This window comes from Zophobas morio, unplaced genomic scaffold (genome assembly GCF_036711695.1).
Source record: "Zophobas morio isolate AGI-343-1 ecotype UQ-CSIRO unplaced genomic scaffold, CSIRO_AGI_Zmor_V1 ptg000002l, whole genome shotgun sequence".
In the NCBI taxonomy this organism is placed as follows: Eukaryota; Metazoa; Arthropoda; class Insecta; order Coleoptera; family Tenebrionidae; genus Zophobas; species Zophobas morio.
The window spans coordinates 11,884,399-11,910,556 of record NW_026972107.1 but is presented as its reverse complement, the minus strand read 5'-3'; the positions used below and the strand labels follow the sequence as shown (position 1 = coordinate 11,910,556).

At 31.7% G+C, this 26,158-nt stretch overlaps 2 protein-coding genes across 2 annotated transcripts; both read right to left on the bottom strand.

Annotated features, from left to right (window-relative positions):
- Positions 1–12,739: 12,739 nt before the first annotated feature.
- Positions 12,740–14,727, bottom strand: LOC135125277 (uncharacterized). Its single transcript, XM_064050763.1, has 3 exons — positions 14,193–14,727; positions 13,925–14,150; positions 12,740–12,821 (listed from the first exon to the last, which is right to left on the bottom strand). Exons 1-3 carry the CDS (start codon positions 14,725–14,727, stop codon positions 12,740–12,742), a joined length of 843 nt encoding a protein of 280 aa, XP_063906833.1.
- A 3,574-nt stretch (positions 14,728–18,301) lies between these two features.
- Positions 18,302–19,129, bottom strand: LOC135125197 (odorant receptor 43a-like). The gene is made up of 5 exons (XM_064050638.1): positions 18,942–19,129; positions 18,800–18,869; positions 18,610–18,714; positions 18,405–18,560; positions 18,302–18,352 (listed from the first exon to the last, which is right to left on the bottom strand). Exons 1-5 carry the CDS (start codon positions 19,127–19,129, stop codon positions 18,302–18,304), a joined length of 570 nt encoding a protein of 189 aa, XP_063906708.1.
- Between the last annotated feature and the right edge of the window lie 7,029 nt (positions 19,130–26,158).

The following is a 26,158-nucleotide window of genomic DNA, read 5'->3' as shown; positions in this document are numbered from 1 at the left end:
GCCGGGAATAAGACGTTATTATACCTTGCAAAAATTTGAACGTTTAGCGAAAAACAAAGTGGATTCGTACACTACAAATATAGGAGTATATTTTTGTCTAACATTCAAATCATTTTAGAATACTATTCATTGAAATGACGTCATCAAATTGTTAGTGGGGATGATTAGCTAAATTTTAGTTAGCCTTTAACGATCTACATGATATTTCTAATATACACACCAAATTTGACAACAATCGGTCCAGCAGTTTCGGAGATTACATTCGCTTACGATCGGGAACTAATAAAAATATTAATTGATCAGAGTTTAAAATAATCTATTGTCTGTAAAGTAAGTAGACATGCTTAATTACAATATATCGACTGATTTTTTTGATTTGCGATCTAGTTATCTAAGAATTTGTTGACAGAACAAACTCAGCCAGTCGTAACTTGCACTGTTTTTAATTTAAAAAAATTAAAAAAATAGTGAATTTAGCACGTAATTCACTTTGTTCCTAAAAATGTGCATTATTGTGATGAACTTAGATCATATAATAAATAGATACCAATACTCAAACTGAAAGGTGTGACTAGACATGAAGCTATCTGTTGTCGTTTTCTACGTCCAGGGGAGTAGTATAATGCTATCCTTGTGTGATCACCACATCTTCATCTTTGTTATATTCATTTCATCTGTATATGTCTATTTCACTTCCATCCTTGTACCGCACCAGCGCAACAAATCGCTTTTGACAGATGTTTCTTCTAACCTCTCTTTCGAGTTGTTGTACAAAAAACAATTTTAGAATTTAGAACAAAGATCCTATTTTAAGTGATGTAGTCATAAAGGATCACAATTGCTGCCCAATAATTTACTATTGCTTTCGTTATCTACTGTGAATTATTTATAAAATCAAGCTGTCAACATCTTTCTTCCGAAGTTAGTTCAGACATACTTCCTAAAATTTAGGCGCGCAAAATTCAAATAGTGATCAGGCAAGGATAGCTTCATTGTAATCCCTCCATGCACGAGAGAGATGTGTGACAGGAGGATGTCGTCACAGGCTGTCCTAGGGAAAGAACACGGCATGGTGGTATCTATTTATTATATGATCTAAGGTGATGAATTCGCAGTATTAGCACTTAACCTGAATATGGGTTGTCTGCGGCTGAACTTAAAAAGCTAGGTTATGTTACGTCAACAAGAGTTAAACTCTCGTTGCATTTACAATGATTTATTTATTATAAGTAAGACATTTAATTGAATTAAATAAATGTTGCTGGAAATGTTGGTCCCCAACTTCGATAAATAAATTGATTCAGCGTTTCATATTCTTAAAAATTCTAGTAAGAAATTCTGAATTTTAGATCTTCAGTTGTATCCAAAAATGGTGTTTTCCAAAATCGGGAACAAGAAATAAACTAAAGGTGTCAATCCAGATAATCGAAGTGATATGATCTCTGTGGGAGCTGACAGAACGGTCGTCATAAAATTCCTTTAGAATGTTCAAATTTGCTTGAACTGTATGAGCTGTTGCGCTGTCATGTTGAAAATCCATGTTGCAATTCTTCAGGACCAAGCTAGTCAATAAATTTCTGCAGCATGTGATCTGATATTTCGCAGTTTTAACTGCTCAAATAGTCGTCTCCAAGAAAAGGCACATCAAACTGTAGTTTTTTGTGGGTTTAATGTTTCTGGACTCCATATCCTCATATTTTGCGAGTTTACATACCCTGATACATGAAAAATTAAAAATTATTATATCAAAAATATCATTGTTTGATTGAACCTGGTACAATAAATCATTTTCTTTTCATAAAAGGTGGTCTAAGTTCTTCAAACACCTGCATTGTGTAGAAAAACAACAATTTTCTGAAATAAAGATGTATGGAGGTTATCATCCATAATCTGCCCGACATTTTTTTCTTAATTTCCTTTTAAAGCTACCAGTCTCGTAAAGAGAAGAGAAGAACAGCAACATCAAAGAATTTTTCATTTTTTATAAAATTAGAGACTTAGAACTCAAAAAGTGTGAACGGTGAATCTAAACAAATGGTCAACGAGAAATGTCAGAAGCAAATTTTTATTCGGTGGTAACAAGTATGCAAAATTATATAGGAACTTATATAAAAAAAATAGTTTTATTCAAAACTATTGAAAACAGCAATCAAAGAATAACTTGTTTTCAAAATCTAAAAACAATATACATTAAGTTAAAAATGTACATATCACCAAGACAAAAACTCACTGATAAAAATGTTTTGACTGTGACGTCTACCACTTTTCCAGCGGTAATACGTAGTGGCCGTTTAGAACGCTCCATTATAATTAGTAGATTTTTTCGAATTTCAACATCATATTTATACCACGGACCCATATACATCGCATTGATTAAATCATTATTCTAAAAATACAAAATTCGACATTGTTACGAGTTTGCCAATGTCTTTCTTACCTCCTCATAGAGTAGAGTACCATAATTGCAGTAAAATAATATTTGAAAACTAAGGTTAAATACCAACACAATGTAAGTCAAAGCTTCTACACTGTTGAGTGGAACCTAATAACATAAGAAATTTAAATTACATAAGATTTGCATGTATATAACATTTCAACTAACAAGCGTTAGACTAATGAAACAAAAACATACAGCAAACGTACTTCCAGCAAACTGATAGAATATGCTCCAAGAAAAACAATCTTCATATTCGTCTATAAACCTGAAAATTCATTTAAAAAAATTGTTTTTAACAGTCGGATTTTCTTTTTTTTACCATAAAATTTTCTTGTGGTGATTAATACAGCTTTCCAGGTGTTTGCAGACACAATCGAATTCTATAATGTGTTTATTACTTTTGCTTAAGTTATATTCTGGATGTTTATCAAAATGTTCTAAGTTGTATTTCAAAATTTTTAACTGCGCTGTGGCATGATACGCCAAACCACCAATCAACGGATCCATGATTGTACCAGAATAACCATCATATACGGTTACTATAAATCTAAATGTCGGTTCCAATATATACACACTATTTTTCTATACCTGCAGCAATGTAAAAAAAAGTAAAGTAGTAGTTCACAGAGCTGGAGGAGGGGTCATATGGTAACCACATTCGTAACGGAAGGTTTTGTCCTTTAACAAAAAGTACAGGGAAATTCCATCCAATAATTGCCAAAAGGACACCATAAAAATAAACCGTGGAATTTCTACGACACACCCAAATACACTCATCTATAATTTTTTTTTCGTGGTTGCTTTTTGGTGCAAAATTTTTCTGTCCGAAAAAATTGATGCACCGTTTGATTTTTTCACTATTTCGAAGAAATGGCAGGAGTTTAAAGAAAAAAGAAATGCAATCGGTTAAATATGTCAACATTACATTCCTTTCCAAGCTGTTCGAGCTTTCTTCGATTAAAATTTTAACAACTATTAATGTAATGGCTAGCACTAACAAAACAAAATATAACGTGTAAGCTCGTATTTTTAAAAAGACGGAACTCTTGCCATATGAGTATAGTCCCATAATATTTAGGACTTTCAGGTTTAAGCTGAAACTTTCTTGTATTATATTGACCATTTTATTACAGAAGGAAAAACACCGTTAAAATGAGAAGTCGGTATTGACTTCCTCTTATATATCCTGTTTTATAATTTTTCCAAGGAAATTCCACCCTGTTTAGCTTATCGGCCAATTAAATTCATTATAGATGTTACACCATGGCTTTGTGAATACGCTATGAACCTTACTTTAAACGTCTAATTTCAAAGTGACGAAAAAAATTCTTGTATTGGTTTTCGTCAATAACTACATTATTTCATTTTTTATTCATTAAAGCGAATGCCGTTGATCAAAGAATTCATGAAAATTTGGATGAAACTATCGATCCTGGTTAATTAATTATGTAACGAATTACCTCATAAACTTCAAAGCTGTAAAGAATTACGAAAAAGGACATTAATTCAGTTTTGAACAGCGAGAAGCTGTTGTGTAAAAATATTAGTGTCATGCCTTGTAAATAGGGTATATCAGAAACAGTGTGTGACAAAATATGATAAAAGAATTCTAAAAACTTGTATTAAACACATTATTTTTTTAGACATGGTTTTAATTAAACTTTTAATAATTCAAAACTTAAGAAAATTTTTTTTTTTAGCGTTCGTTAAAAAAAGCGTAACATTTTTTATTAATTTTTGTTTATAAAGGATACGTTTATTTCATCGCACAAGAAGCGTGAAAAAAAAATATCATAGCGGTTCATTTTTTCACGCATTTGAGTGAAAAAAAGTGTCGTAGTGTGTCATTTTTTAACGGAAGTAAAACATAGAAGCCTGCCGTTGCTATGATAATTCATCAACACAAGTGGTTTGTATTAATTCTCTCGATGTGTTGTGGTAGTTTGTGTGCTCGGACAATGGAATCGGACAGCGATGAAGATTTCCCGTGCACCCCCGAAAAAATTGTCAAGACGGCAAATACGGCTACATTTAATATCTATGTTCCAAAATAAAAAGTTTTTGAAGTTGGTGGGTGCTGAGTTTTGTTACGAACGCGAAAAAAAATTTGTATGTGACTCGTGAGTAAAGTGGCTTTTTTTTTTACACGGCGGATTTTCCTTCTCGTAAAAAAAGATACACTTTACTCACTAGTTGCATAAATAATTATTAATAAATATTAACAAACATAATAAATATCTTGAGGAAAATAATGTATCGCTTTTTAAGCAATACACTGAAGCTTTCTTAACGTATCATTTAAAGGAAGTGCACAATTTCTTAAGATTACTGAATTATTTCGGGACGTTTGTCCAGAATCTTTCTAAGTCGACAAAATATATAGTATGTATGACCTTCGAAAGAAATCAATAGTTTTCATATTTAATGAGAAACAAATGGATAATTTAATAGTTCCAAAAACAAGTGAATATCAGAACCAGTTATGTCAATTTCGCCATACTTAATGCAGAAAAACGATGATGGTCAATTTTATGCTCATGGTCTCAGTAACCGAGTAAGAGAAGTGGAAGATTCCTAGATGGGTCTTAATTTATAATCACAAAAATTACAAAAAGAGCATCGATCAGCCCGTTAAAATGAGACATGTGGACGTTTGGTTTAGACAGCATTGAACAAAATTTATCATTTATGGGTGTTGAAAAAAGGAATAGATCCAAACGATGAGGCACGAAATGAATCCTGCACAGACACACATGTAAGTTTTTGTTTACTACCTCAAATTATGGAAAATCATATTATCAGATTGTATGATACGAATTGATAACAAGAGTCCATATAGCTTGAAAGTTTTGGTGTTTTATCCATGTATCTTGCCCTACACCTAGTTTCTCAACTTCGAACAAAATGTCACTTATGTTCAAACTGTTAAATATTTGAAACTAAAACAAAATTAGTTGAAAGCGTTTTAAAACATCTTTATTTATCTATAATTTCATGATTCACTTATATGCCAACCATACAAATAGCGGTTACACACAAAAATGAATAAGGTATATATTTTTTTAAAACAATGCAAACATTCTAAAGCTCAAACAAAATTTTAGTGCCTTAAGAAAAATTTTTATTAAACCTGTTATTTTTAGTTATATTTATTGAAAACAGCAATCATCGAATAACTTGTTTTTAAAACCTAAAAAAAGAAGTATTAAGTTGAAAAATGTGTGTTTATTATCTTGTACAAAACTCACGGAAACAAATGTTCGGATTGTCACATCGATTACTTTTCCAGCGGTAATAAGCAATGGCCGTTTGGAACGTTCCATTATAATTAGTAAATTTTTTCGAATTTCAACGTCATATTTATACCACGCTCCCATATAAATCGCCTTGCTTAAATCATTATTCTAAAGACAAAAATACATCATATCCATTATGTTTAGAATATATTTACCACTTGGCTGATTTCCCTACCTCTTCATCTAGTAATGTACCATAATAGCAGTAAAATAATATTTGAAAACTAATGCTACATATTACTGTAACATATGTCAACGCTTCTACACTCTTTAAGGGAACCTAAAAAAAGATTTAAAATACAAAATACTAATAAAAATAATAGTTTAACTAACGAGGGTTAAGCTAATATAACAAAAACATACAGCAAACATACTTCCAGCAAACTGACAGAATATGCTCCAAGAAAAACATTCTTCATATTCATTTATAAACCTGCAAATTTATCATTATAATAAAATTGTATACATACAAACGAGAAAATTATAAAATACTTAGTATCATTTTATAATTACCATACAATTTTCTTGTGGTGATCAATACAACCTTCCAGGTGTTTGCGGACACAGTGAAATCCTATTATATCTTCACTACCTTTTATTAAATTATCTTCGAGATTCTTGTCAAGATGCTCTAAGTTATGTTTCAGAATTTTCAGCTGAGCGGTAGCATGATACGCCAAGCCTCCAATCAACGGATCCATGATTGTGCCAGAATAACCAACGTACAAGTTTACTATAAATGGAAATGTTTTAAAGACATAAAATATTTTTCTATACCTGCAGCTATGTAAACAATAGTTAAGTAGTAGTTCACAGCAGTAGATGAGGGATCATATGGTAACCACAAAATTAACGGAAGCTTTCGTCCTTTGACAAACAACAGAGGAACATTCCAGCAAATCCATGACAACAAAACACCATAAAAAAACACAATGGAGTTCCTGCGACCTACCCAAACACATTAATCTAAAACTTTTCTTTCGTAGTCAGTTTTTGGTGCTTTTTTTTTCTGGCCGAAAAAATTAATACATCTTTTTATTCTGTCACTATTTTGAAGAAACGGCAGGAGCTTAAAACAGAATGCAACAGAATCGGACATAAATATTAACATCGCATTCTTTTCTATGTTCGAGGTTCTTTCCATTACACTTTTCACGATTATTAATACGGTAGCCAACACCAACAAGAGAGAATATAACGTGTAAGCTCGCACTTTTAGAAATATCGAACTTTGTCCGTATGAATATAATCCTATAATATTTAGCACTTTCAAGTTTAAACCGAAGCTTTTTTGTATTATATTCACCATATTATTTAGTTTATTATTTCAGAGCAAAAAACACGGTTAAAATGAGAAGTCGTTATTTTAGTTGCCGTTATATATCCGCTATTAAAAATTTTTCTGAAGAAATTCCACCCCTTTTAGCTTATAATTATATTTAGCCTGTAATTATATGCAATATAAATTCTACATTATAGCTTTGTGAATATGTGATGAACTTGGTCCGTTAAGGGTTTAATAACAAAGCGGTTAAAAAATCCTTGTTTTTTCATTTTTTATTCAATATCTGGTTGACCGAGTTTCACTCGGCTCGTTTGGTAGTATTAGATCAGATTAGGACAGATAAATATGCGTATATTATGCATTTTGAAGTACACGCGCTACTTAAAAATACACATTAAAAAAGAAATTAAGAAATTCCATAAGCAGTCTTTGTTTTAAACAGTGATAAGTGACATGTAGAGATTAAAGAACAGAAAACTGGAATTATTGTTTGACATCTCATTTGTTACCCAAGTTTTCTCTCTGTCGTTTTTTTTTTTCCTAGTTCTCTCTCTCGACTCTAGAAAAAGGTCATAACCACATTCTTACTGCCAGAAGAGTTTCGCCTCTGGTGTGGTTAACATACTGAGTTACCGTGCTCTTTTGTGTTATTCCTAATTTCTCAATCTCAACCCTGCTCCCGAAGATGCCATTTACGAAAGTGTGCGAAACGTTGAGCCCAAAAACTCAAATAACACGGTCCCATCCCCGAAAACGATCACATGTTGACCAGGGGCGGCTTGTCCTATGAGGCAGGTGAGGCAGTGCCTCACCAATGAATTTTACGCCTTATTAGGATTTTTACTATTTTTTAACGACACATTTCGGCCAATAATTTGTGTCTTTTTTCTAAAATTTAAAAAATAAATATGGAAAATTATATTCTTATTTTTATCTCAGTAGGTACTCGTTGCTCCCTTAATTAAACAGCGCGCTGAAACACTCGACACAACATGTATTTTGTGACGCGAATGAGGCAAACTCGAAGCTTGCCTCTACATCAGATATAGAAATCATATCGTTAATAGGCAAGCAACCTGCAATACACTCATAAGCGGTATAAGTTGAAAAAAGACAAAATTGAGGCTAGCCTCATTTCCGTGCTTGCAAAAGAGATAAGTATTCAAAATTAGGCCGTTGATTATTTTGCCACAAATCTGTGTGTGTATAAACTGATTCAAAATTTCGGTAACAGAATTTTGTCTTAAAAGTGCCTACGTTTGCGTGTGTCGCGTTAGTGCTTTGTGCTTGTCATAATTTGATTTCGGTAATCTTTATTTAAGATTACGAGTAAATCGGAATTTTTCTCTACTAACGTTAAATGACAATAGCAGTTCTGTTTTTTCTATTTTCACGTATGATGATAAATTGTATGTAGTTAAGGAATTAAAACGGCCGGTTCCTGATTTGAGTAAATCGTTAATTGATCTATAAAAAAGTTTAAAATAAATCCAGAGTATTTATGTTTTATATGTTTTTCGTTTTGTTTTTTGTTATAAATCAAATTAGGTTTATTTTATGTTGTATTTGATTTTTTTCGATATGTTTTCTTCAAAGTTTATTTTAATTTTGTTTTTTTTTTTTAAGTTATATTAGTTTTTTCTGACCACGTTTCCCTTTCCTTTTGTCCTGTCATTCCCATCCTTTCCTTACAAGAGTTCCTTACACCTTCACGTTGCTTCTTGGTGGACAGTTAAATGAGTTTACAAATTTGTTTATTTGACTAAGTAGAAAATATTTAAGTAATCTTGATTTATTTATATTTTGGAGCGTATTGTGCTTTGCCTCATCAACTTTTCAAGACATGAGCCGCCCCTGATGTTGACACTGACCGTGGAACCTCTGAAATGAATGCTTGACAAAATAATCTCAATTCAACACACTTTCGTGTGCCTTTTATCCGCTCACTGTTTAGTTTTTGGTAAATTTTCTCACCTCAGGAGGTGAATTTCAACGTCCTCTATACAGTGGAGTATGTTTCGGTACGTACAATTGAAGATAAAAAGGTACGTCAAACGTACTGTCAGACTGTCACCCAAACTTCTCATATAAAACAATCTCGTGTTCGTGTAGTGTCATCTGATGTTGCCTAGCAACAAATATAATTCACTGCCTGAAAATTGCTGAAAATGCATGAAGCTGTAATTTTCAGAAGTTAAAACTATGATCAATCGATTTCTTGACCCAAAAAACCCCTAACCTGTAAATTTCATCGAAATCGTTAGAGCCGTTTTCGAGAAACCCATTACATATACAGGGTTAGTCACGAGAGAATTACTTCTGAAAATTATTTTTACGCAACCCAAAATACGAATACCATGTACCATTTGATACTAACTGAATTTAAAATGAAATGCTTAATCCATGATTGCTTTGAGTTTGGGAATCTCATTTTGACAATTGTGGAAAAGGAAGTTACGCGAGTGTCCATGGTGGTACCGCAGCCAGTCGGAAATCTCCTCCGGCGCCGCTAATAAATTTGTCAGTGTACCTCTTTATCTTTTGCAACCGATTAATCACGAGAAAATTATTTCTAAAAATTCCTTTTACGGCATTTTATTCAAAGGTTACAACACAAACTCAAACAGGTAAGTAAATAATTTAACTACTAATCTGTTGAAAATGTTGGGCATTTTGGGGGGATGCTACGGCTTTTTGTAAATGGATAGCCGAAGAAGTCCAGAGGTTGCAGATTTGCACTTCGAAGAGGCTTTAGGTGACGTAGAGATGGCGAATTAACACATGCACATTAGCGGCGAACAACATTGGTAGAGCACTTACGGCTTCAGTATAGCCCAGATTGATCTGACTGTATGTCGTCGATCCAATGGGGCTCTAGAGGCGAGTCAACGATGAAAAAAAATGTTAAAAATTAATTAACGTCAAAGTGACTGCCAAAATCAAAGCAATTATGGATTAGGCATTTCATTTTAAATTTAGATAATATCAAGTAGTACAGGGTATTAGTATTTTGGGTTGCGTAAAAATAATTTTCAGAAGTAATTCTCTCGTGACTAACCCTGTATATATATATATATATATATATAAATATATATATATACAAACTTTGCTCGTTTAATAGTATTAGATTAAAGTGTTTGCTTTTGATAAAGGAATTGCATAACACTTTGGATGAAACTATTGATCCTGCTTTATTAATTATGTAACAAATTAACTCATAAACTTCAAAGCTCTAACGCATTACAAAAGAAAAAAATTAATTTCGTATCGAACAGTAAAAAGTGCATCTGTTAAAATATTAATATCTGCGACAAATCAATAAAAATTGATTTGAACGCAAATGATAAGACAAAGGCACTCTTTCACGCCACAATTTTTTTATAATTCCGGATAATGTAGGGTAAATCAGTATCAATGTAGGACAAGACAGGATAACAGCATATAATTTTGTCTGTTACACATACGTACATTTAATTTAATTTTTTCTAATCCAAATCTTAGCATAGGAATGGTCTAATGGTTACACAAAACTTCTTTTCACTGCGTGTTTTGTTCTGTACAACTAAATATTTCTCTTGTTTAAATTTTATTGAAGCGTTTTCAGATTTTATTCTCTAAGTACAAATTTTAGAATTCCCATCCGATCGATCATCAAATCTCCTAGTTTGATTTTTTCTCTCGAGAACTATGTAGTCCTCTCCCCTACCCTCCCGAGATGTTGTTATGGAAGTTCAATCTGGTAATAATGGAAAATTTTCGTTTGTTAAGCATTACATAACCTCAATCTTCATTATAGCCCTTGGTCAATAATAACGTCACTTCCATTATTAAACTTGATCAAATTTAATTAGCATTATTGAATTTGGTAGAGAAAAACGAATTCACTACTCACAGACAAGCTTGATAATGGTGCATTTCTACGCTGCTAGTGAAAAAATAATGTTCAGTTACACCAGTTTTTTGTCGCTGTTGTTTTCAGGTATTGTGAAATTTGTGTCGCTTTTTCTGCGGCGTTTTTTTTTGGCTGTTTTTTCTCATCTTTTTGTGGTTTTTCCTGGTCCTCTTTCTTTATCACCCTTTTTATCCCCTTTATTTGTCGTCTTGTTGCATTTTTTGCAAAGTTTTTTGTCGTTTTCTGCCACCATTATTTTTTTTGTTTCCATTTTTTGTCTTTGTTAAAAATTTCGTGACATCACAAAATTGTCTCACGAAAAACTCACTTAGAACATAATTTAAATTTAACAACTGAAAATAAATCTAGACTAATTTTTATTTTCCGAACGTGAGCTAAGGAAGTATAGTAATCGAGTCCATAGACCGAATTGCAACTTTCATATTTTCTCGACGTGTCATGACCTCTGGAGCACGAAAAAAGTGTTCTCCCATTTCCGTCTGTCTGTGTGTCTGGTGTCAGTATCCATTTTTATTAGACAGGTAATTTTGTGTACATATTAGGAATATCATGTAGATGCTTAAACGCTAACCAAAATTGGCTAATCATCCCTACCACCAATGGGATAACGTCATCTCCAAAATTTATAATAAACAGTTTTTTTTTAATTTCATAAAATAAGAAACTCCTGCCCTTGTGGTGTGTGAATACGTGTCGAATTTGGACCCTAGACGTTCAGATTTTTTGGAAAAAGTTCAAAACTGAATGTCAATATTTTGCAATATAAACTTGAAACTACGCAACCGATTGCTCTGAAATCTTGTAAATATTTTAAAGTTATCGTAATCATGGTATTGTACTCCCAGTTTAAAGTGGTTTTTATGACAAAATAATAAAAATTATCACCTCATTATTACCCCACGACGGACAATATGAGTTGAATAACAAAGTACGGCCCTGCAAGAAACCAACCCCTTTCTTATTTATGGCTAGGAACTTACTCCATTGTCCCCATCATCAACTTCGAAACAATGGACCTATCATAAAAACCACTTTAAACTGGGAAGACAATAAATTCTTAAGCAAAATTTATTGTCTTATCCCGCCCTAAAAAATTGATGACGTTATCTCAAAATTTTGCCGAAAAAATCCTATCCAAAATGTGTAAAATATGATGAGTACCTATATACTTCTACTACTATTTTATTGATTAAATCGGATACGGCTCACTCATTTTTCCCGAAAATTTGGAAACGCAATACTGTTATCATTAGTTTTACACTGTACGTATCCAAAGTGACATACGTGTCTTTGTAAAAATTTTGATGACGTTATCAGAAAATTTTGTTGAGATAAAACTCATTTGGAAAGTACGCATGCTTCTTTATATTTACTTTGTCGTTACATATATAACTAATTTTAACTTATAAGAGTTCGCATAAAAAAATAAATTTCGCATAATCAAATTTTATAATTTTTCGAAAAAGCTGGATTTGTTTTCTTGTGTTTCAGGGACTAGGGAAGTTCTATCGAAATAAGGTTCGACCAACTTTTTAAAACATGTAAACGTTTATTATTCTAGTAAAATACATTTTGCTGTATTAACCTACATATCATTAAAGGAAACTTAAAGTAAATGAACATGTTTTTTTATACATATTTGTATCTTGTTTTAAGTTTAAAATATGCTAAAAAACATGCCTTTTTTTTAAATAGTTTCTTATCATTTGTGACTGATGATTCTATTAAAAAAAAAGAAAGTACCTTTTCATAGTACCCTTATATAGAATACTAAATCACATGTTTGTGAAATTTTTGAATTGAAAACGTTATTTTGGCATATAATGAATATTCCTAATCGTATCATCCGCGTTGTAGCTTTGGTTGAAGATGGTCGGACCCATTTCTAGACTAATGCAAGACTAAGACATTTAATAGGTTCAATACCTTAATTTTTGTTGGTGATAACTTATAAATAACAATGAACAAATTGGCAGCGAGAGGTCCAGTTTATAATAGGAAAAAATTGTTAGCTATTTTCAAGAAATTGGACTCTTACCCATGGCTATTATTTACAATACATTGTTAAATTGTGAGTTGGACTTTATTTGTCCACGTCCCAAGGAACTTATTACATAACAAATGTTCACAAGCAACACAATTAGCTGAGTGAGAATTAAAAGATCTATAATTTTTTCACATTTATTTGGTTAAATACGATGCGGATACATTACACACAAAAATTAATTGTACATACATGTTTTAAAAACAAACCAGACATCTAAATGGTGAAAGAAATTCAATTTTTTTGCCTTGAGAAAAATAATTATTCAGATTAAAATCATTGTTTTCGTGTCATTTTTAGTTATTTATTGAAAACAGCAATCAACGAATAACTTGTTTTTAAAACCTAAAAAAATAAGTATAAGTTAAAAAATTTGTGTTTACTATCTTGTACAAGACTCACGGATACAAATGTTCTCACTGTTACATCTATTACTTTTCCAGCGGTAATAAGCAATGGCCGTTTGGAACGTTCCATTATAATTAGTAAATTTTTTCGAATTTCAACGTCATATTTATACCACGGTCCCATATAAATCGCTTTGCTTAAATCATTATTCTAAAAACACAAATCCATCAAAACCATCATGTTTAGAATACATTTATTTACCAGTTGGCTGATTTTCTTACCTCTTCATCCAATAAAGTACCATAATAACAGTAAAATAATATTTGAAAACTAATGTTACATATTACTCCAACATATGTCAAAGCTTCTACACTGTTTAATGGAACCTAGAAAAGAATAACAGTACAAAAGACAAATAAAAATATTATCTTAACTAACGAGGGTCAGGCTAATATAACAAAAACATACAGCAAACATACTTCCAGCAAACTGGCAGAATATGCTCCAAGAAAAACATTCTTCATATTCATTTATAAACCTGCAAATTATTCAAGAAAGCAAAAGTGTAATCTATACATACAAACAAGACTTTTATATTTACCATAAAATTTGCTTGTGGTGATCAATACAACTTTCCAGGTGTTCGCGAACACACTGGAATTCTATTATATGTTCACTACTTTTGATTAAATTGTCTTCCAGATTCTTGTCAAGATGCTCTAAGTTATATTTCAGAATTTTCAGTTGAGCTGTTGCATGATATGCCAAACCACCAATCAATGGATCCACGATTGTGCCAGAATAACTGTCATATACGGTTGCTATAACTGGAAATATTGGTTTTACAGACATAAAATATTTTTCAATACCTGCAACAATGTAAACAAAAGTAAAATAGTAGTTCACAGCGGTAGATGAGGGATCATATGGTAACCACAGCATTAACGGAAGCTTTCGTCCTTTGACAAACAGCATGGGGACAGTCCAGCCAATAATTGTCAACAACAAACCATAAAAAAACACAATGGAGTTCCTGCGACATACCCAGACACATTCATCTAAAATTCTTCTTTCGTAGTCGGTTTTTGGTGCAAATTTTTTCTGTCCGAAAAAATTGATACATCTTTTCATTCTGTCACTATTTTGAAGAAACGGCAGGAGCTTAAAACAGAACGAAGTGGAATCTGACACGTATATTAACATCGCATTAGTTTCTACGTTGTTCGAGCTTCTTGCCATTAAAGTTTTCACAATTATTAATACGCTAGCCAACACTAAGAAAACAAAATATAACGTGTAAGCTCGTATTCTTAAAGTTATCGAACTCTTCCCATGTGAATACAATCCCATAATATTTAGCAGTTTCAGGTTTAATCCGAAACTTTTTTCTATTATATTCACCATATTATTTAGTTTGTTTCGGAACAAGAAACACGGTTAAAATGAAAAGTCGTTACTTAGTTGCTGTTATATATCCGCTATTAGAAATTTTTCTAAAGAGATTCCACCCCTTTTAGCTTATCCTGCAATTATATTCAATATAAATTCTACATCATAGCTTTGTGAATATATGATGAACTTGATTTGTTAAAGGTTTAATAACAAAGTGGTTAAAAAATTCTTGTATTGGTTTCCATTAATAACAATATTTTTTCATTTTTTATTCATTAAAGTGTGTGCTTTTGATAAAGGAATTGCATAACGCTCTGGATGAAAGTATCGATCCTGCTTCATTAATTATGTAACGAATTAACTCATAAACTTCAAAGCTCTAACGCATTACAAGAGAAAGAAATTAATTTCGTCTCGAACAATAAAAAGTGCATCTGTTAAAATATTAAAATCAGTGACAAATCAATAAAAATTGTTTTGGAATCAAATGATAAGACAGAGGCACTGCTTCATGCCACAAATCGTTATTTTTTTATAATTCCGGGTAATGTAGGGTAAATCATTAGGAGTGTAGATCAAGACAGGGTAACAGCAAACTAAGCATATAATTTTGTCTGTTACACATACCTGCATTTAATTTAATTTTTTCTAATCCAAATCTTAATATATTAATGGTCTAATAACTTCGTTTCACTGCGTGTCACTCAATATTTCCCTGGTTTAAATTTTATTCTCTAAGTACAAATTTTAGAAAGCCCGCTCCGATCTGCGATCCGATGGATCATCAAATCCCCTAGCTACTTTTTTCTTTCGATAAGAACTAGTTCGTTATATTCAGCACACGCATCGTTCGCCATCTAAGTACTACTTTGTATAGTTCTATACCAATGAAGACCAAATTCACAAAAATGGTAAAAAAATGCTGTACTTTTTATAAAGGAGTAGTTTTGGCATTGAAGAACGTAAAACTTACGACTATTTTTTGCAGAGAAAATGTATTGTCAGAGAATTTCCTGGTCTAAATTGTTAATTTTGGTTTTATATTTCTCTTATTTCAATAGTACGCAATTTACATACAATCAAAAGCAAATTTTTCTGAAATAGCAGACAAAATTACATCACCCAACCACCACTAGATCGCAATAAAGCTGTCTGAAATTTTGGAAGGTCGAGACAATTTTAAATTCGTCTCTGTTAATACTGTCAGGGCCCTACACAAGATAATTCTTGAGAAAGACTCGGAGAAAGAATCTAAAGAATGTGTGAAGTTAGCCAATATTTGAACTTTGCTGATTTGATCTCGGCTTTCAGTATTATTAGGGTTCACTATAATGGTAAAAAACCAGAATTGAAGAATAGAATATGCAGCAGCTTAATCTCAGACGAAGTTAACAACGAAAATGACAACGTGGAGAATGAAGAAGAAAATACTAGTAGGAATCGAAAATGTGTCCTCACAGGTGTTGAAATTTTCTTGATAATCTGTGGGCATCCTGGAGACTCGCTTCTTTGTTTTATTAGTGGAATAAATAAGAGTTACCCTGTTGAAACATTGGTGTCCGATTTCAAAGATTTGAATTTTTCATTCAAATTCGTGGGATCAAAACATGGAACATGTTTTAGACGATTGACATTTGATGTGAATAATGTTCAAGTATTAAGTATTAAGAAGTAGAAAAATAGAAAAGCGTGTTAATTTTTTTAATAATTTTTTGTCGCCTTTTTTTTCCTTTTTTTGTTGCATCTTTTTTACTTCTTTAATCGCTTTTTTTTTGGTTTAATTCTTACTCTCCTTTGAGGTTTTGTTTCTTTTTTGTACTTTTTGTGTTCTCTTTTGTTATGTTGTTGTTTTTTTTCTAGCTTTTGTTGTGACATTTGTGTCCCTCCTTGTTACTTGTTATGGCTTATTTTTGTAGATTGTTGTTGAATTTTTTTGTTGGTTTTTTTAGTCAAATTTCTAGACTTTTTTTGTTGCTTTTTTGAGACCCTTTTTTTCTCATACATTTTGTTGCTTTTCTTGGTCCTTTTTGTTTATCACCTTTATTTGTCGCCTTGTATTTTGGAAATTTCTGTCGTTTTTTTATAGCCTTTCCTAACACTTTTTTATCACCATTTTTGAGCCATTTTTTCACCTTTTTTGTTTTCTTTTTTTGTTATCATCTTTTGTCCTCTTTTGAATCCTCTCTAAAAATTCCACGACTTCACAAAATTCTCTTATGAAAAATTCACTTAGAGCATACTTTAACTTGAATAACTAGATTTGTTTTATTGTATTCAGTGACGAGGGAAGTTCTGGCTAAATAAATTTAGACCAATTTTTAAAAACTTTATTATATTAAGTAAATTTTTGTCATTACGAGAATCACAATATTGTTACGATTAATTGGTGAATAAAAGCCGCGTGGGTAAAACTCAACAATTTATTTCCTAATAACTCGAATTTACATTGATTTGATTTGATTGCACAGCGATTATGTACAAAATAATTCCGGCGCAACTTGGTCTTCACTGGATGGATCGAGAAAACCGCTCGAGATTTTTCTGGGTCCCGCAATCGAAACTTTCGGTAATCCGCTCCAGACTTGTTTTTATGGAACGCCGCTCGTCACCGATGATGACTCACGCATCATCGTCGCACCTACCAGAAAGCTTTCGACGGGCCATAGGCGTCGTACCGGGGCGGCGTATGGGTTTATTTCGTAACACTATGAACCTACATATCATTAAAGAAAACTTAAACTAAATCATCATATTGTTTTTTTATATTTATATCTTGTTTTAACTTTTAATAATATTATACCTATATGATAATAATTTTTTTGTTAATAAATATTTACAAAAGAAATACAGTTAATTAGATAGATGGGTTTTCAAAAGTCTCATTATTCATTTTTTCATGACGTTTATTAGGTTAAACATCTTAATTTTCATTTTTGATGACTGTTAAATAATACGTAATAAGTACAAGTTTTTAAAAGACTAAGACACTCCTTGAATAAAGGAGGATAACTACAGGATCTGAAAACCGAAGTGACACCCAGATAACAGGTCCATCTAATGTAAATAGTGTTCCGCTATATCGAGTACCTACTTATCAAGAAATGTAAAACTAAAAAATGATGAAACCTGCCATGAGTATCTCCCGAACCTATTCGAATTGCAGTTAATAATAATTACTTAACTGTCTGTTAGACAATGCAGTTCATTAAAACCAATCAGAATTAAGAAGTTAATGGTTTAAATTTGTGGTTAAACCCAGGGATTGCATTTTTTCGAGGTCTTCAGAGCCTTCTAAACGATATATCATCCATAACTCATCATTTCTTCATCTCCATGGACAGTAAATATTTACAAATAAAGCACAATTAAGTTCAGCAGGTTTTAAGAGATATGTTTTTATATATTAATATATGACATTTATTATATTAAATATGTATACTAATTTTCATTGACGACAAGGAATACGATTAGGCTACATTACACACAAAAAATAAATACATGTTTCAACACCAAATTCAAAAGTTGATAAAAAGTTAAAATTAAAGAAAATAATCATCAAGTTTAGAAAATCCTGGTAATGCCACTTTTAATTATAATTATTGAAAACAGCAATCAATGAATAACTTGTTTTCAAAACCTAAAAAAATAAACGTTAAATTAAAAAACATTTACTAGCAACAAAAACTTACCGACACAAATGTTCCGACTGTAACGTCTACCACTTTTCCAGCGGTAATACGCAGTGGCCGTTTGGAGCGTTCCATTATAATTAATAAACTTTTTCGAATTTCAATGTCGTATTTATACCACGGTCCCATACAAATCGCGTTGATTAGGCCATTATTCTAAAAACACGAATTCAGGATAACCAAAATAAATTTACCAGTTCCTTACCTCTTCATACAGCAGTGTACCGTAATGGCAGTAAAAGAATATTTGAAAACTAACAGTAAATATTGCCACAACATATGTCAAAGCTTCTACGCTATTGAATGGAACCTAAAAAAATATTTAAAGTAGATAAGATTCAAGGGAAAATAACATTTCAACTAACAAGGGTTAGGCTAATGCAACAAAAACATACAGTAAGCATACTTCCAGTAAACTGGCAGAATATGCTCCAAGAAAAACATTCTTCATATTCGTCTATAAACCTGCAAAATTTTAGATAAAATTCACCTATGCGTGCAAATATAGAAACTAAATTTTTAGCATTTTATATTTACCACAAAATTTGCTTGTGGTGATCAACACAACTTTCCAGATGTTTATGGACACAAGGGAATTCTACGATATCTTCATTGGTTTTGCTTAAGATATGTTCTAGATGCTTGTCAATATGTTCTAAGTTATATTTCAAAATCTTTAGCTGGGCTGTTGCGTGATACACCAAACCACCGAGCAATGGATCCATGATTGTACCAGAACAACCATCATATAAAGTTGCTATAAATGAAAATGTCGGTTCTGGTACATGTACATAATTTTTTTATACCTGCAGCAATGAAAACCAGTGTAAAATAATAGTTCGCAATGGTAGATGATGGGTCATATGGCAACCACAAACGTAACGGAAGCTTTCGTCCCTTAGTAAAGAGCGCAGGGATATTCCACCCAATTACTGTTAACAAAACACTATAAAAATAAAACGCTGAAATTCTGTGACACACCCGAATACACTCATCAATAATTTTCTTTTCGTAGTCGGTTTTTGGTACAAAATTTTTCTGACCGAAAAAATTGATACACTTTTTGATTTTTTCACTATTTTGAAGGAATGGCAAGAGTTTAAAACAGAATGAAGCACAATCGGATATGTATATTAACATTGCGTTCGTTTCCATGTTGTTCGAGCTTTTTGACGTAAGGGTTTTCGCAATTATTAATATTGTGTTCGACACTAACAATACCAAATATAAAGTGTAAGCCCGTAGTCTCAAAAGTAACGAACTCTTTCTATTCGAATACAATCCCATAATGTTTAGCACTTTTAAGTTTAAACCGAAACTTTTTTCTATTATATTCACCATCTCGTTTTATGATTTCACAATAAAAAACACGGTTGCAATGAGAAGGTTTTAGTCAGTTACTTTTATATATCCCCTTTTAGAAATTTTTCTGTACAAATTCCTCCCCCTTTAGCATATCGTGCAATTATATTCAATATAAATTTTATTCCACATCATAGCTTTGTGAATATAAGATGAACTTGATCTGTGGAAGGTTTAATTACAAAGTATGTAAAAAATTCTTGTATCGAGTTTGGTCAATAATTATATTATTTCATTTTTTATTCATTAAGTGTGTGACTATGATAAAGTAGATACATGATGTTCCTGATGAAATTATTGATTCCTAGTCCGTAATTGTGTAAGGGATTAACCCGTAAACTTCGCAGGTTTTATCTAAAAGAAATTATTTTCATATCGCAGTACCAAGCGCATCTGTTAAAATATTAATGTCACAGCACAAATCAATAAAACGTTTCAAAGGCAGTTGCTAAAACAAATGCACATTTCGTTTCATAAATCGCTCATTTTATTTACAATTCCGGTCATTGTAAGGTATGTCACCAATAGTATGATGCAAGTTATAATAATAAAATTCTAATTAAGTAAATTAAACATTTATTTTTTACGCAGAAATTTTATTCTAATTTCTTATTACCCATAATTACGATTATATAGTATATAGATATAGTTTGTGAACACGAATAATGGACATTTGGGTCGTTATGCATACCTATATAATTTTAAATTCTTACTTTCGACTCCTACTTTTGATTTTTTTTGTTAAATCTTTAAATTTTTGAAGGGGTTTACAAAAATTCTGCGAATTTTCGGGGCTCTATTTCTATGAAGAGTTCAAGAATAAATTCGTCCAACTAATACTTCAGCATTTGATTAGGTTTTCATTATTCACTTATATGCAGAGCTTGTGTTCATTTTAACCGAGTATAGATTACTTTTGACAATTGATGAAGACTATGTAAATAAAAATATTAATTGATCAAGATTTAGAATTGTATTGTTAGGAAATAATCCCTTTTGCCGCCCCGTACGACGCCTATGGCCATCGAGAACTCTCTGGTGATGATTCATCCTCAATACGACTGAGTGACGGAGCGCTAAAGAAACGCTTGGAAACGGAACTCGCGAATGGGGATTCCGGAGAAATCCAGAAGCAGTGACGCAGGCGTTTCGAGAAGGACCGCTTTTAAATAGAGCTTACCGTCGGGAACAGAGAAGGTGTACATAATCCCTGTAGTACCTAATTATTCGTGTATATTCGAGTTATTACGAAATAAATTGTTAAGTTTCATCCAGGACAAATTTATTCGCCTGCGAAACGTAACAGTATGTAGAGTTACAGACATACTTATAATTGCATTATACCGGATGACTTTTTAAATTGTGATGTAGCTATCTATGAATTTGATGACAGAACAAACTCAGCTAAAAACTAGGTCCTAATTTGACAGTTTTAATTTAAAGAAATATTTTTTTTACTGAATTTAGCACGTAATTCACTTCTTAAAAATGTGCATTACTGTGGTGATATGAGCTGTTGTGCCGTCATGTTGAAAATATCCATTCTCCAATTTTTGCTGAACGAAGTTCCAGAAGCACGAGACAATATTAAATCCGCCTCTGTCAATACTATTAGGGTCCTACACAAGATACTTTTTGAGGAAGACTCGGAGAAAGAATCTAAAGAATGTGTGAAAATTTTTAGTGAACAGTTTCCATGAAGACTAAAGTAGTTAGAGCAAAATTTTAACCTTCTAACCTTCTTGATTTGATCTCGGCTGGTAGTATTAACTATTAAGGTTAACCATAATGGTAAGAAGATACAAGAAAATCCTGGGGAACCGCTACTTAGTTTTAGTGGAGATAAGATTTATCCTGCTGAAACATGGGCGTTCGATTTTAAAATGTCGCTGGGATGAACAGATTTACAATGATTAGAAAAAAAAATCATTAAGGTAGTTAGAAAGCTTTTCTTTAAATTCGTGGGACCAGAACCTGGAACGTCTTTTAGATGATTGGACATCTGATGTGATATGTTCAACCACACCAAGTATTAAGAAGTGCAAAAATTGAAAAGCCTGTCATTTTTTTGTCGCTTCTTTAATCTCATTTTTTTGGTTGAATTTTTCTATTCTTTTTTGGATTGCTTTTTTGAGATTGTTGTCGTCTTTTTATTAGTTTTTACGACTTTTTATGAAGATTGTTATTCAATTTTTTGACGGTTTTTTAGACTTTTTCCTTCGTCGGGTTTTTTGCCTTTTTTGGCGCTTTTTTGAGGCGTTTTTTTTCTCAACCTTTTGTCGATTTTCTTGGTCCCCGTTCTTTATCACCTTAGTTAATTAAATGGGTTTTCAAAAAGTCTCATTATTTATTTTTTTATGACATTTACTAGGTTAAATATTTTAATTTTCATTGGTGATAACCTGATAACACTGATAGCTGATAAATAATACGTAACTGCTGCATCCCGTTACAAATATAATAATGAATACATTTTTAAAAAACTCCTTGAATCCAGCACCAATCAATAAAAAAACTGGTATAAGATTACTTTATACAGAAATTCCCTCGCCCTGGAAACAAATCCCACTTCCAAAGAAGTGGGATTTGTTTTCTGATAATTGTTATATAGTAAAAACCGGTGATATAAATGACACCTTAAATAAAGACATGGGTATGCTCATATTTTCTAGAAAATAATGCTCTTAATTTGATCGATAAAAAATTAGTTTAAAGATATAGCAATAATCCGACAAATCCAGCTCTCTAAAAAAATTATAAAATTTGATTTTAAGTTTTTCGTTTTGTGATAACCTCTGTAAACTAAAAACCAGCGGCATAAACAACACCTCTGCAGCTCCTGTGCCGTACAGACAGTGTAAAATATTTTTAAAGCACATATTCAATGGGATAAAATTTCTTTTAGCATTACCAGCAAAGCTCAAGTGTTTATTTATATTTGTACATCGAAAGCATATCACGTAGAAATTAGTTTGATTTGGATGGTTTTTCTTCTCAAAACAGAGGACTCGAATTTTTAAATAAACCACAATCGAACAAAATGTTGTAAATATTCATGAAACGTTGAAAAAACATAAAAGCGACAATTCTTCCGATGGACTGGATTACTCTACTTGCTTAGTTTATACTTGGGAAGTAAAAATGAAATTTATTTGTCCCCATCCCAAGGAACGTCTTAGAAAATAAGTTAGCTGAGCGGGATATAAAAGATCTATAATTTCACGATATTTATTTGGTTAAATATATTTCAATGGTGCAAGCAATACGGTGTGGCTACATTACACTCAAAAATTAATAGTACATAAATGCAAAAAAAAAAATTGATTTCCAAATGCTGAAAAAAATTAAATTTTATTTGCCTTAGGAAAAACAATAATTATCGACTTTAATAATTTCTTTTATTCCAGTTTTAATTATAATTATTGAAGGTAGCAATCAACGAGTAACTTGTTTTCAAAACCTAAAATATAAATATTTAATTGAAAAATTAACACCATGCAAGACACTCACTGATATGAATGTTTTCACTGTAACATCCACCACTTTTCCAGCGGTAATAAGCAGTGGCCGTTTAGACCGTTCCATTATGATTAGCAAATTTTTTCGAATTTCAACGTCATATTTATACTAGGGTCCCATATAAATCCTTGATTAAGTCATTGTTCTAGAAATACAAATCTAATTTAAATTATATTTACCAGTTGACTTATGTACCTTCTTACCTCCTCAAATAGTAGTGTACCATAATGGCAGTGAAAATATATTTGAATACTAACACTAAATATTGCCGCAGTATATGTAAAAGCTTCTATACTGTTTAATGGAACCTAAAAAAGATTTAAAGTCCTTAAAACTCAAATGCAAACAACAGTATAACTTACAAGAATTAAGCAAATGCAACAAAAACATATAGCAAACATACTTCCAGTGAACTGACAGAATATGCTCCAAGAGAAACATTCCTTATGTTCGTCTATAAACCTGCAAATTTGTTATTAAAATAAAATTATAAATTATACACACAAATACAAGAACTCTAGTTTTCCTTCTAGTTTAAATATATAGTAATAATATTAATCAATTAATTAAATACTTTACTTCATCACTTTGTATTTACCACAAAATTTTATTGTGGTGCTCAATACAACTTTCCAGATGTTTGTGGACACAATGGAATTGTATAATTTGTTCGTTACTTTTGCTTGAGTTATGTTCTAGGTGCTTGTCAAGATGGTTTAAATTATATTTCAAAATCTTTAGCTGGGCCGTGGCATGATACACCAAACCACCAATCAATGGATCCATAATTGGGCCACAATATCCATCATATACAGTTGCTAAAAATGAAAATGTTGGTCCCGATACGTGTACAGAACATTTTCATACCTGCAGCAATATAAACCAAAGTAAAATAGTAGTTCACAGTGGTGGATGAGGGATCATACGGCAGCCACATTTGTACAGGAAGCTTTAATCCTTTAATAAATATCACAGGAAAATACCAAACAATCATTATTATCAATAACATCCCGTAAAAATACACAATGGAATTTCAGCGACACACCCAGATGCACTCATCTATAATTTCTTTCTCGTGGTCGGTTTTTGGTGCGAAATTCTTCTTTCCGAAAAAATTTATACACTCTTTAATTTTTTCACTGTTTTGAAGAAATGGCACAAGCTTAAAACAGAACGAAGTAGTATCGGACGCATACATCAACATGGCATTCGTTTCCATATAGTTCGAGCTTCTATCCATTAAAGTCTTCATAATTACACTGGTCAACAAAATTCAATTTTTTTTCTCTCTAACTTTGACATAATTGTAATGTTTTCGTTTAATTTGTGTCTGTGTTTGTAACAAAGGGCATAAACCTTACAACTTAGCTCAATTAAAAATAAAAATGCATATTTGATGTTAAAAACAAAAAGCAGGTAAAACAATTTAATTTTTGTATCTTTAACGGCAAAAAGTGATGTATTAACAAAAGAACAACCATAATTAAGAAAAAAAACAACGATTGTAGTTTAAAAAACGAAAAAAACAAAAGAAACAGCTAATACCGACGTTTTTTCGGTTGCCTCCTATAGATTTCATTGGAGATCTCTCGCTTGATGGTCCCGCAGTATTCTGCGAGCATTTAGATGTTCCATCGATCTTGGTAACGTTTTTGTATCCACAAAATGCCCAGATGGAAGCGTTCTCTATGTCCGTCACTCACGTCGTCAAAATTTTTGGGGAAAAAATCAAGATGCGAATACATAAAATGCACTTTTAAGAATATGTTAACTTTAAATTTTTTATATGATGATAACATGTTTTCTACTTACTAAACGTAGTTTTCTTATTGTTTCCCAAGAAGTTTGTAGCAATTTGATCACAAAAAAATACACCTTATAGAAAGTTTCCTATTACTTAATAGTACGATTTTTGTATTTTTCAAAGGATAATATTGAAGATTACTTTTAAATGAGAGCTAAGTTTGGGTTTAGCCGTTTATAATATCATTTAAAATTGTTAATTAAATAATAATTGGCTGCTATAATAAAAGTTAGAGTTTAGCTGTTGACCAGTGATTAATATTGTGGTCAACACTAACAACAGCAAATATAGTGTGTAAGCTCGTATTTTCAAAAATATAGAACTTTCTCCATATGAATACAATCCCATAATGTTTAGCACTTTCAAGTTCACTGTTTCAGAAGAAGACACGCAGTTGAAGTGAGAAGTTCTTGGTCAGTTGTTATTTTTATATATAAGTTTTTTGAAATTATTATAAAGAAATTCCACCCCTTTTAGCCAGTCGTGCAATTACATTTACATCATGGCTTTGTGAATATGCGATGAACTTGATTTGTTAAAGGTTTAATAACAAAGTGATTAAGACATTCTTGTATTTGTTGCCGACGTTCCGTCAATAAATATATTCTTTCATTTTTTATTCATGAAACTGTATGCCTTTGATAAAGGAGTTGCATGACTCTCGGGATGAAGTTATTAATTTTATTCTATGAATTATGTAACGAATTAACGCATGAACTTTAAAGCATTACAAAAGTTAATTTCGTATCGGAATGTATCGGTTAAAATATTAATGTCATGTAACAAGTCAACAAAAATCATTTTAAAGGCAGGTGATAAAATAAATACTTCACGTTTGTCATAAATCGCCGATTTTTTTAATACTTTCGTCTAATGCAGGTCAGCATTAATGTGAGACATGATAACAAAATTCTACGTAAGTGCAATGAGTACATCTTTCTTTTTTCTTCTCTTCTGCAGTTTGTTTAAGAAATGTCAACAACAATAATAAATATCGTGATTTCTAAATACATCTTCTTTTCATTGCGTGATTTATTCTTCTTTTTTGGCCTCTTATGAAATATTCGAC

Bases quoted from the DNA above. Each gene is read 5' to 3' on its own strand.
- LOC135125277 (XM_064050763.1), bottom strand. From the start codon at position 14,727: ATGGTGAATATAATAGAAAAAAGTTTCGGATTAAACCTGAAACTGCTA. The intron at 14,151-14,192 runs GTATTGAAAAAT...CAATATTTCCAG, and splicing joins TTTTGTTTACATTGTTGCAG to TTATAGCAACCGTATATGAC. The intron at 12,822-13,924 runs GTAAATATAAAA...GTCTTGCATTAG, and splicing joins CACCACAAGCAAATTTTATG to TCTAGAAATGGGTCCGACCA.
- LOC135125197 (XM_064050638.1), bottom strand. From the start codon at position 19,129: ATGGATCCATTGCTCGGTGGTTTGGTGTATCACGCAACAGCCCAGCTA. The intron at 18,561-18,609 runs GTAAGGAACTGG...TCGTGTTTTTAG, and splicing joins GTACACTGCTGTATGAAGAG to AATAATGGCCTAATCAACGC. The intron at 18,353-18,404 runs GTAAGTTTTTGT...TTATTTTTTTAG, and splicing joins CAGTCGGAACATTTGTGTCG to GTTTTGAAAACAAGTTATTC.